The 13,981-nt window shown below is 33.8% G+C and overlaps 2 protein-coding genes across 2 annotated transcripts; one reads left to right on the top strand and one right to left on the bottom strand.

The window, feature by feature from the left end:
- The first annotated feature begins 2,094 nt into the window (after positions 1-2,094).
- Positions 2,095-9,683, top strand: LOC130623371 (cilia- and flagella-associated protein 119-like). The gene is made up of 13 exons (XM_057438846.1): positions 2,095-2,342; positions 3,806-3,836; positions 3,937-4,002; positions 5,059-5,145; positions 5,716-5,798; positions 6,248-6,318; positions 6,682-6,752; positions 7,538-7,583; positions 7,669-7,723; positions 7,817-7,863; positions 8,173-8,224; positions 8,443-8,507; positions 9,065-9,683. The coding sequence occupies exons 2-13, from the start codon at positions 3,814-3,816 to the stop codon at positions 9,182-9,184; spliced, it is 786 nt and encodes a 261-aa protein (XP_057294829.1). The 5' UTR covers positions 2,095-2,342; positions 3,806-3,813; the 3' UTR covers positions 9,185-9,683.
- A 567-nt stretch (positions 9,684-10,250) lies between these two features.
- LOC130623370 (uncharacterized) lies at positions 10,251-13,646 on the bottom strand. Its single transcript, XM_057438845.1, has one exon. The coding sequence runs from the start codon at positions 13,248-13,250 to the stop codon at positions 10,353-10,355; it is 2,898 nt and encodes a 965-aa protein (XP_057294828.1). The 5' UTR covers positions 13,251-13,646; the 3' UTR covers positions 10,251-10,352.
- Between the last annotated feature and the right edge of the window lie 335 nt (positions 13,647-13,981).

Raw genomic sequence — 13,981 nt, 5'->3', positions numbered from 1 at the left:
TAGATCTTTAAAGGTTTAAAGTTCTATTCCTTTCTATAAGAATTCAACTCAATTTAATTGAAATGGAGTAGATATATATAATATACACAATTTTAAAAACATTTAAGGTGCCTAGCTTCGTGATCATAATTCTTACACTTTGCGGGAGACTGGAGGGAGGGAGTGCCGCCTTTAGCAAATCTTCTCACTCCAGGATTCCAGCCTGAAATGTACATGAAGGGCACAGCTAACACTCTTTTGTCAACAATGCAGTTTGATGTAGGATTTGTGTAGGGATCATCAGGGATCAATGACAGAAAATTATCTAGCTAGTTTTTGAAGCAACTTGTAGAACATTGAGTGTTTGTCTGATCTCTTTTGGCATTTGGTTAAATAAACGAGATCCATTGGTTTGAAAGCTGGTGAATTTCAGGGATTGAATAGCTTTGGGGGCTTTTGAGGTTTTAGATTCTATATAACAGGAACGTCCTTTTCTGTTAGATGATTTTACAATTATGGGCACAGAAAGGTTGGAAACTAGATTTTCAAGGATTTTCAATTCATATATAATACAGTATAGTTTTCTTCTACGTTGGAGAGAGTACAAGTAGAAGTGACATAGAGCATTGGTATATGATAGTTGATACGCTTCTTGGATTTTTTTAATGTAGTTACGCTGTAAGTCTTCTAATCAAAGAATTTAACCTTTTTTAGTTGGTGACCATAACTGTGAGCAATAGTCCACTCTAGGGATGACAAGGATTTCCAAAAAATAAGCATTGCTGGGCTTCTCCGTTGAGAAAGGTCCGTAATATTCATTCAATTAGCTTTCTGACGGTTTCAGTGAGTGACAGGATGTGTTCTGAAAAGGTGCAAGTGCTGCTCATTATAACACCTAGATCTTTAACATGCAACTTTGATGGAATTGGCAAACCTAATTGATTTAGGTATTGATAATTTGTGTGAAGTTCTATTTTACCCTATTAGATAAGCTCAAAATTGAAGTTATTGAAAGACATGTTATTCTGCTCAGCCCATTGATAAACTATATTTAAACCTATCTGTAGATTTTGAGAATCTAAGCAGCTTCTGATTCGACCACCAATTTGTGTATCATCTGCAAAGCTTTGTAGGAAATATGATGAGATGTCTGAGTCTATATCTCCAATTAGTATTAGGAGCAGTAGTAGTAGTAAGTAGTAATAATTTATTCATCAATAGACAAAAAGTACATGATTTTATAGAAAAATGATTATATAAGTATTGTTGTAAATAAGTCTATTGAAAGGGTCCCAACACTGATCCCTGAGGGACACCAGACAGTACAGGCATTGGCTTGGATTTAGTGCCATTAACTAACAGTGTGGTGTCTATTGGTGAGAAATGAATGGATCCATTTGACAATGTTACGACTGACTCCCAGGTTGGCTAGTTTTGCTAAAACAATCTGAAAGTCGACTTTGTCGAAGGTTTTTGCCAAAGTCTATATATATCACGTCAACATTGGATCCATCTTCAATTAATCCAAGGATTTTTTTATAATGCGCCAGAAGTTCACTTAGGCAAGATTTACCCTGTCTGAAACCATGTTGAGATGGATTGAATAAATTTTTGTCTTCAAGATCACAAGTAATACTTTTTTTTAAAACCTTTTCAAAAATCTTGATTACATACGAGGTCAAAGCAATTGGCCTATAGTTTAGCAATTGGTCTATAGTCTATAAGTTTAAATTTTATATTTCTGACAAAATTCATAATTTAATGCAGCTAATTAGCCAATTTTTTTTAGTCCTGGCTTTTTCTGCCCCAACAAATGTGCTTTATGTTTAGCTACTGAATTTGTAGGTGTAGGTCAACAAAAAGGAAGGGAAGGGGACGTTTACAGATACAGCTAATGGGTACAGCGTTTGATTCCTTAAACCAAACCAGCTTCTAATATTAAAATAACTATAAAGAAGTCTGCTATCCTTCTTGTGTGATTCTGCTTTCTGTTTTGAACATTACTAATCAAGCCCGCTTGGATATATTTTTGAACTATCGAGACTTGAGGTAAATAAATATGGCAGCTTTCTTGAACAACAAAAAATATAAAAAGCACACCACCGTCCAGGAATTTCTATGTTTGTGGGTGGAGAAGGGGAGTAACTTTTATAGATTGTTATATTTATCATTAGGTTTTTCCCTTACTAATCATTCCGAGAAAGGATTATGTATGTAGGTGCATGTACAATTTATCATTGTCATTTAGATTTTACACTTAAGTTATGATAATGTGATCCAGATTTGTCTTGCATGTCAAAATTTTGTTAAATCTTGCCTTCTTTGTTCTCACAAAGTTTCCCCTTAGCAGTGATTCAATATGGGTGAGTGAAGGTTAACCCAAGCCATGTGAGCGAAATTGGGGAGAGGAGACGGTACACTGTGTGGGCTGTTGGATGTTGCATAGAGTTGTCTGTTAGAACGCAGACCCTAATTAGGTCTGCATACCTCAAAATAAGAATTAAATACTCTAGGACTCCCCGTCTAAGCCAAGACCCCTCCTGGGAATAATAGACAGGGTAGCTTTATCCCTCAATATTTGTGAGGCAAGCCATGTAAAATATGCATCTCTCTATCTCTCTGATAGTCGTTTAAAAAATAGTCAAAAAATTCTGAGAAAAGTAGGATAGGAAACAAAATCATAGGAAAATAAAGTACATGTACAAAGATTTTTTTATTTATCCTCACCAATAACCATCTCACTATTTCCTGCAATGTATATATATATATATATATATATCTATTATTATACAGCATTAAAAATGCAACTTGTTCGTTTTAACCCTATTCGGTCCGGGGGGGGGGGGGATTCCGCCCCCCCCCTAACGGGTTTTTTTAATAACTCCTGATTGCTTTCTTATATGGCTATGATACTTACTGAGTTTCAACATTTATCTATTAGACACCTGCATGCTAAATTTTTAGGTCCCATACCTTTCAGAGGCTTTAATATTGGCCATTACTCGAAACTACCCCTAAAATCTCTATGAAATCCTTATAATGGGGAAAATATAATAACTCCTGTTAGGATTATCCTTAGAACTTGAAACTTGCAACACAACTTTGTTTCAAGAAGAAGAATCATTTTGAATAATTTTGACACGTGACTAATCCGATTTCCCGATTTTGTCGGATTTTACCTGAAAATTGGAAAAAACGGATTTTTGGGCAATTTTTGGCAATTTTTTATCCGATCCATGTAAAAACCGTAAGATATGTTAAAAAATTTTATTTAGCTTTCAGAAACTTCAAACAGAATGTAAAAATTCGATCTAGAACAAAAGTAATTATATTTTAAGCAGATAGTGGCATTTTTAACAATTTTCAAGCTTCTGATGACGTCACAGAAAATGTGCTGACGCAAGCAAAAATTTATTGCCGCCATTTTGTTCCTTTTATGACGTACTATAAGTGTGCCAAGTTTGATTCAATTTGAACAATCCTATGAAAAGTTATTGAGGAGGGGGGGGCGGAATCCCCCCCCCGGTCATAGTATGTTAGAAAAACCCCGGCCCGGATAGGGTTAAAAAAGAATCTGTAAACAATTTTTAAAAATTACCAGATGATTTCGAATCACTTAATGAAATGATGATTAAAACAATCCATTAGATAAAACCCACAAAAAGGCAAGCTCCCTAGTGAAAGACAGTTAGTTGAAGAGAACTAGATAATGTTTAAGAAAATATTTATTAAAATATTATATTTAATAATCTATTTCTGTCATTAATTTATTTTTAGAGTTTATTTAAACAACAATTTATGATTATTAAAAGTTGAAATTTTTTAGTATAATCAATGAAGCCTTCAATCTGTTTATGGTATGTCCATCCACACCTTATTTGTTTGTGTTTTTTTTGTACATTTTTTTACTTTGTTTGATATTGACTTGCTGATCTATTGATGCGATTTGTGTGTTAGGAATGATTTGACGCTGCAAGATGCTAGAGAATTATCATCATGTGAATCAGCTCAGCAGCTAAAAAGGTATTTTTGTATGATATGAGTTGAATGATTAGTTTTAAGAAATGAATTTGCTAAATAAAAGTTGTTTTCAACATATTGGGAACCTTTCAATTAGTTGCTGCCTTTTAGCCAATTAAAACACTTTAATTTATTACATGACATGGAAAGATTTTTTTTGGAAAACATAAAAATGACAAGAGGGAAAAGAAAAAACAAAAGAACAAAATCAACTTTATATATATATGTGGAAGCCAATATTTGCAATAAAAGAGTATACATCATGAAAGCTGGCTTTCACAAAGTTAAAAGATTAGAGACTTGTCTGTAAAAAGTTAAAATAATCTGCCTTGTCAAGGAAATTATACTCTCTAAATGTATGAGACATTTTTGCCCAAATTTGTTTTTTTTAGCCACCTTTCCTGGAAGATTTTATTACAGCAACTCCCGCTGTAATTCAATTTCTGACTTTCTGACTTCTTGTCAAAAGAAACAGTTATACTTTCAAGTATCACCCTTTAGTAAAGCAACTCTTTGCATGAACACCATTATTTCATGTACACTTTTTTTATAAGCAGATGCAAAATTTAATCGGCTTAAAATTTTTTAAAATTTATGAACATTTACTCTACAATTTGTTGGGGTGAATAACTGATAAGAAGCCAAAAGTATAAATAAATATAGACTTTAAAAATAAACAATTTGCCTGATAAACTTCTCAGGTAAACAACAATTACACTGTTTATGGTGCGTTTCTTTCTAAAGTAGCTAAACATTGATTGAAACGAAGTGCAAAAAATCTTTTTTTTATAAAAAAGTGTAAACCAAAAGCCATTAATTAGCTCACATATAATTGCATAAAGTTTTGCACAATGAATAGTCAATGAGGACATTTTAAATTTACCTTCTTGCATAATATTTTTAGTTGTTTATGTACTAAATTCAATATTGAGCATGAAGAGCCTCAAATCAAAGATAAAATAGTGTTGGATCTTTATTTTTACACAATACTGTATCTTTTCATATATATATACATCAATGAGGACAATTTAAATTTTCCTTCTTGCATAATATTTTTAGTTGGTTATGTACTAAATTCAATATTGAGCATGAAGAGCCTCAAATCAAAGATAAAATATTGTTGGATCTTTATTTTTACACAATACTGTATCTTTTCATATATATATACATCAGCATTCTTCTTTTATTTTGTGTCCAGTATTACAATTTTTAAACTCACCATATTGCTAGGAAAAGTGAAAATTTTAAATTTATAAAAGAGAATATGTATTTATATTATTATATTAATATATATTTATTTTGTTGAAAAAAAGTTTTAAAATGTAGGTGTAAGTAAAACGCACGTTTGTATCCTTGTTAGATAATGAATTTTAAAAATCTGAATTACACACAACTTATACAAATGTTGTTTATTTTTTTCTTGTCAAAGTTTCAAATATTTTTAAACCGGTCATAGACATATATTGTTTCGATTTTTCTGTTTATATTTTATGCATTTGTATATATAGCTTTATCATGCATTTCAACACAGAGAGTAAAATTTATACAGCTACACAACGAAAAATAGTAAATGCAAAAAGAACTTAATAAATGTAACCTCTTGTGGAATTAAAATTAGCTTGATTTCCTTTTACAACTAATTTTAAAAAATTTAAGAGTCAGACAAGATATTTAAACCATCACATTTAATTTTTCTTTCACTGTTGATAATAACAGATTCTCAAAAGAAAAATCATTTAATGAAGAACAAACCTCATCATTTTTTTCAATTGTAAAGAACACTCACGAGAAAGCTATTGGTGAGTTTTAACCAACAATATGTTTTTTCTTCTTTTTTTATGGCTATATTTTCTCTTATCTCTTAGCAAAGAATTCCATAATCCATACATATACTACAAACTATGAAAACCTAGATTCAAACACAGCTTAAAAATACATATATTCCAAGTTTACTGCACATAAAAACAGCTTTCAATAATATTTAATAACAGTCAAAAGAATGCTTATTAGTTGACTTTATCTGCACTTTATAAACTTTTGTAAGTTACTCAGGGCTGCAAAATATGCATTTTAAAACACCAATGCAAAAGGTTTTATCTTTATAAGACGATTTTTTGCTTACATATGCCCAGGTGAACGCCAACCAAACCAACCAGATCATCCTTCTAGGGAGTTACATACTAAACCTTTCACAGATGCTTTAACATTATTATGTGCAGTTTTTTTTATGTATTTCTTTTTATTTCAGAAACATCCTTTGGTAATCTTGATGAAACATTTTCTTATTTCAAAGACCTGATAGCATGTCACAGTGCCAAGGTAAAATAAACATTGCAATGAGCCTTTTTAAATTATATACAGTATAATCACCTTTCAAACTTTTTTCTCGATACACTCTTGTAAAATTTGATGAAGAGAATTTATGTCTGAGAGGTATTTTTATTAGGATATAGTTTCGTGGTTGGACAAAGCAATAAAAATATATAAAATTTCGCGAATTACAAAATTTATAAGATTTGTCAGGATAAGCTTTCACTAATTGCCATATTTAGTATATGGAAATTTTTACTTTTATAAATAATATGTAGAAGTAATATAAAAATGTCTAAATTTACGAGTTTTCATTTTAGTATTTTTATTATTAGATAGAAAATATAAATGAGTACAACTTTTTATTTTTAGAGACCACCATTTTGTGTTCACATATTTCAAGTACACGAAATCAAAGCTATTACCGACTATGTTTTAAAAACGTAAGTTTATTTCATGCTTCCCTCTTTACGCGTTTTGTTTTTTTCCTATTTTTAGTAAGAGTAACTTAAAGACAAACTTGGGGTCGTCTGTAACGGAAAGGGGAAGAGTTCTCTGTTTTTTGCACAATGTCAGCCACGTCTCCTTAAATCTCCTAATTAACCTAAAGGACTAATATCCTCCTAGAATCTCCTAAATAACCTAAAATTTGGATCCATAATATTAATTCTGCTAAAATCTCTTAATTATTTATGATGGCATCCGTTTTGTTTTTTCAAATAGTATACAACTTTGCTATTACGTTTATGTGAGAAAAATATCAGCATATGTTTATCTTGCAACGGGACTGATGAATTATATATACATAATCACTGTATATTGAAGAACTACTTTGTTCATCACTAACATACTGCCAAGCAGTGAGCGGGATTCGTTCCGCGGGCCCCAGAACTGGGAGCCGCAGACGAACCCACTACACTACGTGCGGCAAAGTAGTTCTTCTTCAATATGACTTACGCGCATTATACTCGCCCGTCATGATCAGAGGTCTGATCGGGGTGAAGCATTCTCTGTTGAGAATGAAATACGGATGTGCTATGATAAATATTCACCTATATATAATCACTGTAATTGAGATGTACTGCCTCTCTGATTCTTAGTAACTCTGTATTTTCTCTTAATATGGTTGACAAAGTCTTCTAAAATCTTTTGTCCTCCGAAGTATTTCCGATTTCTTCGATCATACCATGTATTTATATTTTGTTATCTGATTGTTTTCTCATTGCAGATATTTCCGCCATTTCAAACTGTACAAGTATGCGTTTACACCAAAGGTAAGGCTGGAAGGATAAAACAGTTATATATGCTAATAATGCATGCGGTTATTTTGTAGCTTTAATAAAAGCTATGTTCTCATAGATTATTATGAATGTATCGATAACATATCAAGGTATACCTGAAGAAACCGTGGAAGGTAAGGAACAAATATTTTTTGATGTCGAATTTACTAAGGTTTTAATCAATGAAAAACGCAATGGTTGCATCCGGGTTGTTTTTCTTGTTTTAGAAAACGAAGAACTGAACCCAGATATAGCTGTAGAAGATGCACAAACGGTATGTTAAGTTTCGTTAGGACTGATAATTATTATTAAGATCATTTAGGTAGTGTGATAAAGGGAAGTGGATGGGTGGTCAGGGTATATCGCTTTTTGATTGGCATATAAATCATGTATGTAAAACAAATTACGTCATTTATGTTATTACAAACAGCATGTAAGATCATATCAGCTGACAAATTGTTGAAACTTTGGAAGTTATCAAAAAGATGAGCCTTGTTTGATTTTTGTTACGAGAAAACTTTTTGACTCTACTTAATTAGCTCCAGCGTGATGTGATGTATCGTGTCCCTCACTATTATTTTAGGAGAGTGACGACAAAGCTGAGGACGCAAATGAGGATGCAATTGAAAATAATGGTAAACATATTGGTTCTTTTGTGCCTTGTCCAGTATCTCTGTTAGCTCGCTTACATTTGTATGTTACCTGCCAAGTAAAATTGGTGCCCTACGCTTCCTATTGTCTGTTCACTCATTATCTTTTGTTATTTTTTCCTCAAAAAAAAAATCAGTGCAAATTTCCGCAGTATTTGTTGTTATATTCACGTGATATTTATATCAATTAATTTCTTTACCAGACCCTCCAGCTGTACAAGAGCTTAAGAGTATCATCGAAGCAACTTTAGAAGATCAAATAACAAAGGTAGAAAAAAGAGATTTTTTTTATTCCGTGTACTATAATACATATTTTTCGCGTGCTAGTACCAGCCGGATGTAAATTTTCCCCCGGATTTTATTTTAATTTTAAACTAAAAATTTTATAGTGTGGTTTCTGAAGATATTCATACGTTAGAAAGTAGACAATTTAATTCGCGAAAATAGATTGACGAAAATAAAGCTCACGCGAAAATTTGTCCGAAATTATTTTGTACAAATCATTATTATTTCAACTTAACATATGTTAGTAGGTGAAGTAATTATCGGCCGAACAACGAAGGATTTTTTTCCTTTTTTGTCGGCATTAAACCAGGACGATTGCGTTGCCAAGGTGAAGCGTCACAACTACCTTGAGCTCCCAGTTTTCACCGCACACACGCTGAGTTGGCAGATACCAGTCTCGGACCTAGAACCTCGCAATTAGCAGGAAATTTGCTCTGAGAATTGGTTATTGGTGTACTCTTCCGCAAACATTTTTTTTTTTTAATTTTTTTTTTTCGCGTGAACAATATTTTACCTGAGTTTTTACTCTTTATACTCCAGCTGAAAGTCAGTGTCGATCAAAAGTTAAAAGCCAACGAAGAAGCCATTTTAAAATCGGTTGCAGGTGATAAGAAGAAAATTAATCCGCCCAGAAGTGCCAGAAAGGGAAAGAAGAAATAAACGCCAATACCAAGTTCTAACATTCTGTTTGCTCAGTCATTGTAACGGGCGGGGATTTTGATGGGGTAACATTTTGCCTCAAAATGTGCTATCTTAAGTTAATTAATTTTCCTGAACACTTATTTTCGCGATGTTAAAACAAATAGTTTTCAAAAATCAGTCATATTTAGATAATTCGCGAAGATTTTATCGCGTATGGGCCAATTTAATAGTCTTTGTGAAAAATTATTTTCGGGAATCTACTGGCCTTTTATTGAACTGACCATTATATTTGGCAGGCACAAAATAAGAAGTAAATTTACCCAGAAAAACAAAATTATATTTCAAAAAAGATAAATTTGCGACGGTTAATTTTAGCGAAGAAGGTTTCCCTTGTAATTTCACAAAGATTTATTATTGCAAATCGATATTTCCAGAAATTTTCCGGCAGACAAATTTTCACGTATAATAGTTAGAAAGTTGTATTTATACATTGTTAATAGAGTTAATATATTTTTTTATTGTTTAAACTTTCTGTTGTGATCTAATCGTTGTTGTTTGTTGTATAGTTTTTCAGTTGTTCTAGCAAGAGGTTAAGTAGACGCTAGCATTTTATCTTTCGAAAACAAATATTGTTATATTATCCCGAGTTAAGAGGTAATTTTCGGTATTATAAGCCTGATTATTCGAACGACTGCACGCAGATTTGACGAAGGGTAAAACAAATGTTGCTTTGAAAAAAAAATCAACAATTGGAGCAGCAGAGGGTCAATATTTTCTTTAAATTCGAAATAAGTAGAAAAGATGATATGGCTAAAAGGTCTGTAGTGTGTCTGCACATTTGCCTTGCCTTTTGTTTTGAGTAGACAATTCCCGTTGTTAAAAAAGGTAGCGAAAGTTTCCAAAATTTAGTGTTATCCTCTTCTTCCCGCAACAATTCGGCTTTTCTATCCTCCTAGAAATAGGTTACCAAGAGAGCGATCACAAAATGTTTGTTCCATATCAAATTAACAAAAAAAAAACCTCGCAAACATAAATGCATCCTTGAGATTTGAACTTCGGGTAGTGACATTACGTAGAGGTCAAATTGCAATAGTGTTCAAACCAGGTAAAAGCTGGTTTGGATATCTTTTTAAATAGAAAGCCTTAACAACTATATATACACAGTATAAAAAACTCACATTACTATCTAAGGACACGAAGGATTGCAAGGGTATGGACAATCTACCAAATTGTATTTTTCCTTACTTCCTCGTTCGTAAAACCAATCACCAAACGCTTGTTGTATGGATTTCCCTCCAACGATTAGTCCAGTCCATGTTTCATCAAATAAAGATAAAGAATGATCTATACATGATACTAAGAAGCGCCCCGACTTGGGCATGCGCATGACACTATCAGTCGAATGTAAAAGAGCTGGTCTGTATTTCATTGCGTTTAATATTTCTTTCTCTGTACATTCTGGTGGGTCTGAGCGCAATATGTTTATGTATTCTTTCGCAATGCTTGTCGAACGTCTACTTTTTTTGATTTTACTGTGCCCTGTTTCGTTTAAATGATGACGTTTTACCGCCATTGAAATGTTAAGCTGGCTACCTGTTAACTTGGTTTCGAATATATGTCTACTTTGTTCTTTGATTTGTCTTAATCTATCAATACCCTGTAGTATGTTATTCATATCTTCGAAGGGATTTGTCGATTCGTTATGCAAAAATTTGACAGCAGTCGGGATCATCGATTTTGTTGTTATTTGCTTACTTAATTTGTCTTTACTATCCAAACTATCGATTTCTTTATTTTCTATACCTAAAAGGTTTTCTACTTCTGTGGTATTGTTCATCGAGTCGAGAATATTTTCAGCTAGACTAGGACTTTTTTTCGCGCTGATTTGTTGATTTGTTACCAGGCTAGTGTTTTGTTTTATTTGCGAAATTTCTGCTGTTGAGTTCGATGTTGTGTTGTTATTAACAGCAGTTGAATTTTCAAGTTCTGCCTCCAAATCGGCATGAAATAAATTGTTCATATTCTCGTCTGACGATGTAACTTCACCTAATTCTTTTATAAAGTTAAAAAAACGTGATTTACCGGTGTGTTTCTTCTTTTTACTTAACTTATATTGACTATTTTTTGTATGATTGCTAACTTGAGTTGTCGTATTCTGTAAAGTATTATTATTGTTTGTCGTAACAGATGTATTATATTCTTTCGTTGAATTATTACTTGACGTGTTTTGTGAACTTGGTTTATCTGCCGGAACTTTATCTCGACGATCCGAACTTTGTCGGAAGAGCGGTAACATTTCAAATCCTGATATATCTCTTTCCGTTCGTGTAGTTAAGTCTCGTTTAAAAAGTCTAACGTCGCGACGAAATAAAAAACGATCAGCGTCAGTATTAAGTGGACTCATATCCAGTTCTGAATCACTACGCAAAAACAACTTTGGATCTATGTTCCTCTTTCGTCGTTCTTTTAGATTAACTGTTGGAAATTTGCAATCGATATCAAGAAAATATATCAACGCCCATATATCGTACGCCGAATTTAAAATAAACGTCGGTGTTTTGACGTATTTCATTGTTTTAGCCGGTAGGAAACATTCCCAACCGTCTTCCATGCCAACATCTCGCACGCAATCTTGATTTAACCCTGCCGAGGAGTTTTGTAATTCATAAACCCTTTTGAATATGGACCCCAGATTCTTGCCGCCAATTGGCGCCGTGTCGATAAAAAAGCCGGCATCGGATAGAACACGCACGGGAATTGTCTTTGGAAACTTGGAAGCTATGAAGTCAGCTTGAAACATAGCCGTCATGCTCCCGGCGGACGATCCAGTGAGAATAATAGCCTTAGCAAATTTAAAATCTCTGTTGTATAACAAGTCGTTTACTATCGCATTTAAAACACGTTTTCCTCGTAGGTATATCGTTTCCCCAGAATCTGAGATGAGAGGTCTCTCTCTATTTCCTGTGAATGATGCTCCGTCACAATATACAACCCAAACTAAATTCCAGTCATAAAAATCGGGATTAACGGATGGATCGGGTGAGTTGATACCCTGGATAATAGGAGGTGATGGCGGTAGCTTCTTGGTCGAGCCCAACGAACTTCGGCTTCTTTCAAAGCAGGCTTTTGCGTCGAAACACCATGCACCGCCATTAAAGTGAATGATCCATAACTTCTCACTGTTTCCACTCCCTGGACGATGATAATAAGCCGGTGCCGAACCATCTAAACAAACGGCACCGGCTTTGACAGCGTTCTGAACGCGATATAAAGTCATTGCAGGAGCGTCTCCAGCATCTACTACGGGAACATGTTTGGGTTCTGCCGACTCTGAAGCTAGTTTTTCATTAACAACAGAGCCTCGTTTTGTAGGCCGTGGGTTATCTGGTGGGTCTAAAAAAGTCTTTTTTGTTTCAGTCATTGGTGTTGGTCTGAACTCGTGCAAGCTGTTCTCTCGCGTTTCTCCGTTTTCTTCTTTGATAGCTGCCGATTTAAGGTGCTTCCGGCTTAACGGTTTATCGATTATCCCGTGTTCTATGACACGATACTCGTCAGGTGACGTGTTTTCAAAGACGTCATCTAGGTCGTGAAATATCTCGTTATGCGACACAGCACTTTCATCATTATCGCTTTGCTCGAAATTCAACCCACTTAATTTATGTCGCTCCCTGAAAGAAAAAGGACTCTGTTCGAAGTTTGTTGGGCCTGATATTCCATTATCATAATCTTCTCTCTCATCGTAATCTGGAAGGCGCAGTCTATGTTCATGATGGCTAAACAAGTTCATTTGGTCATCTTTGTGTGCTACAAAACGAGAATCGAATTTGCTCGATCGGCTAACATAAGTATACGTAAGTATCGATAATATAACAGCAAGAGTTAGCGATGTTACGACAAGTAACGCAAACATTAAAAGTTTTACGTGGTTACGAATCCAGTTTACGTATTTCGAGAATAACGAGTCGACGTTTTCGTCAGGATCATCGTAAGCACTCTCATAATCGCCAGTATCGTGGTCTTTCGAATCTGAGCTTGTGTATTTGCGTGAACGGAAAAGCCTCATAAAGGAATCACGCACGGACATGTTATTCCTTACGTATAATTCATACACAAAACATTCTAAAAGTATTCTCAAGTTCTGTTTAAGATGTTCTTCGTTCTCATGTTTTCGTGAAACATTTCACCTCTCTTTCTTCATAATTTTAATCGAACGACATATTCGATTCGAAACTTCTGTTTTAATTTGTTAGTTACGCTACTTTCTTCCCGGCATGCAGGTGTGATACTACCCGTCTGAACGAACCAACGCTTCGTGCATAAACAAAAACAGACTTTGTCACAAAACTCGTTCCCAGATCCTTTACTAATTTTGCGTCTATTTTTAATAAAAATCTCGATGTTGAAGCCCGAGTACTAGATTATCTATTAATACAGCAAGTGCGTTGAGCATTTAACTAGTTGTTAATATTTTAATTGAAAGCTACCTCAAATGTTTTAAAGAAAACTTCAAAATTGTGCAGCAAATAAGCTAGTTCTCGGCACGAACATTGAAACCAACCTCGATTTCCGTAGACTGGGAACGAGGTTTACGAACCATGTTTCCTAAAGCGCAACTGTTATTGGGAAATCATTTTTGCGCTAAACTGGCATACGGATGAATCTTTACAGCTTAACTCCTGCGAAAATACAAGTTAATTTCATATGAAGAGCTTGAAAAGGTGTCTATTTTTGCGCTTTTTGAAAAATCTTCATTGGTTTCTGAGATATATGTCTTAAAAGTTTAGCTAATTATGCGGAATTATGACATCATCGATT

The sequence above is a fragment of the Hydractinia symbiolongicarpus genome, chromosome 13, assembly GCF_029227915.1.
Source record: "Hydractinia symbiolongicarpus strain clone_291-10 chromosome 13, HSymV2.1, whole genome shotgun sequence".
Lineage (NCBI taxonomy): Eukaryota > Metazoa > Cnidaria > Hydrozoa > Anthoathecata > Hydractiniidae > Hydractinia > Hydractinia symbiolongicarpus.
This window is presented reverse-complemented; position numbering and strand designations above follow the sequence as displayed.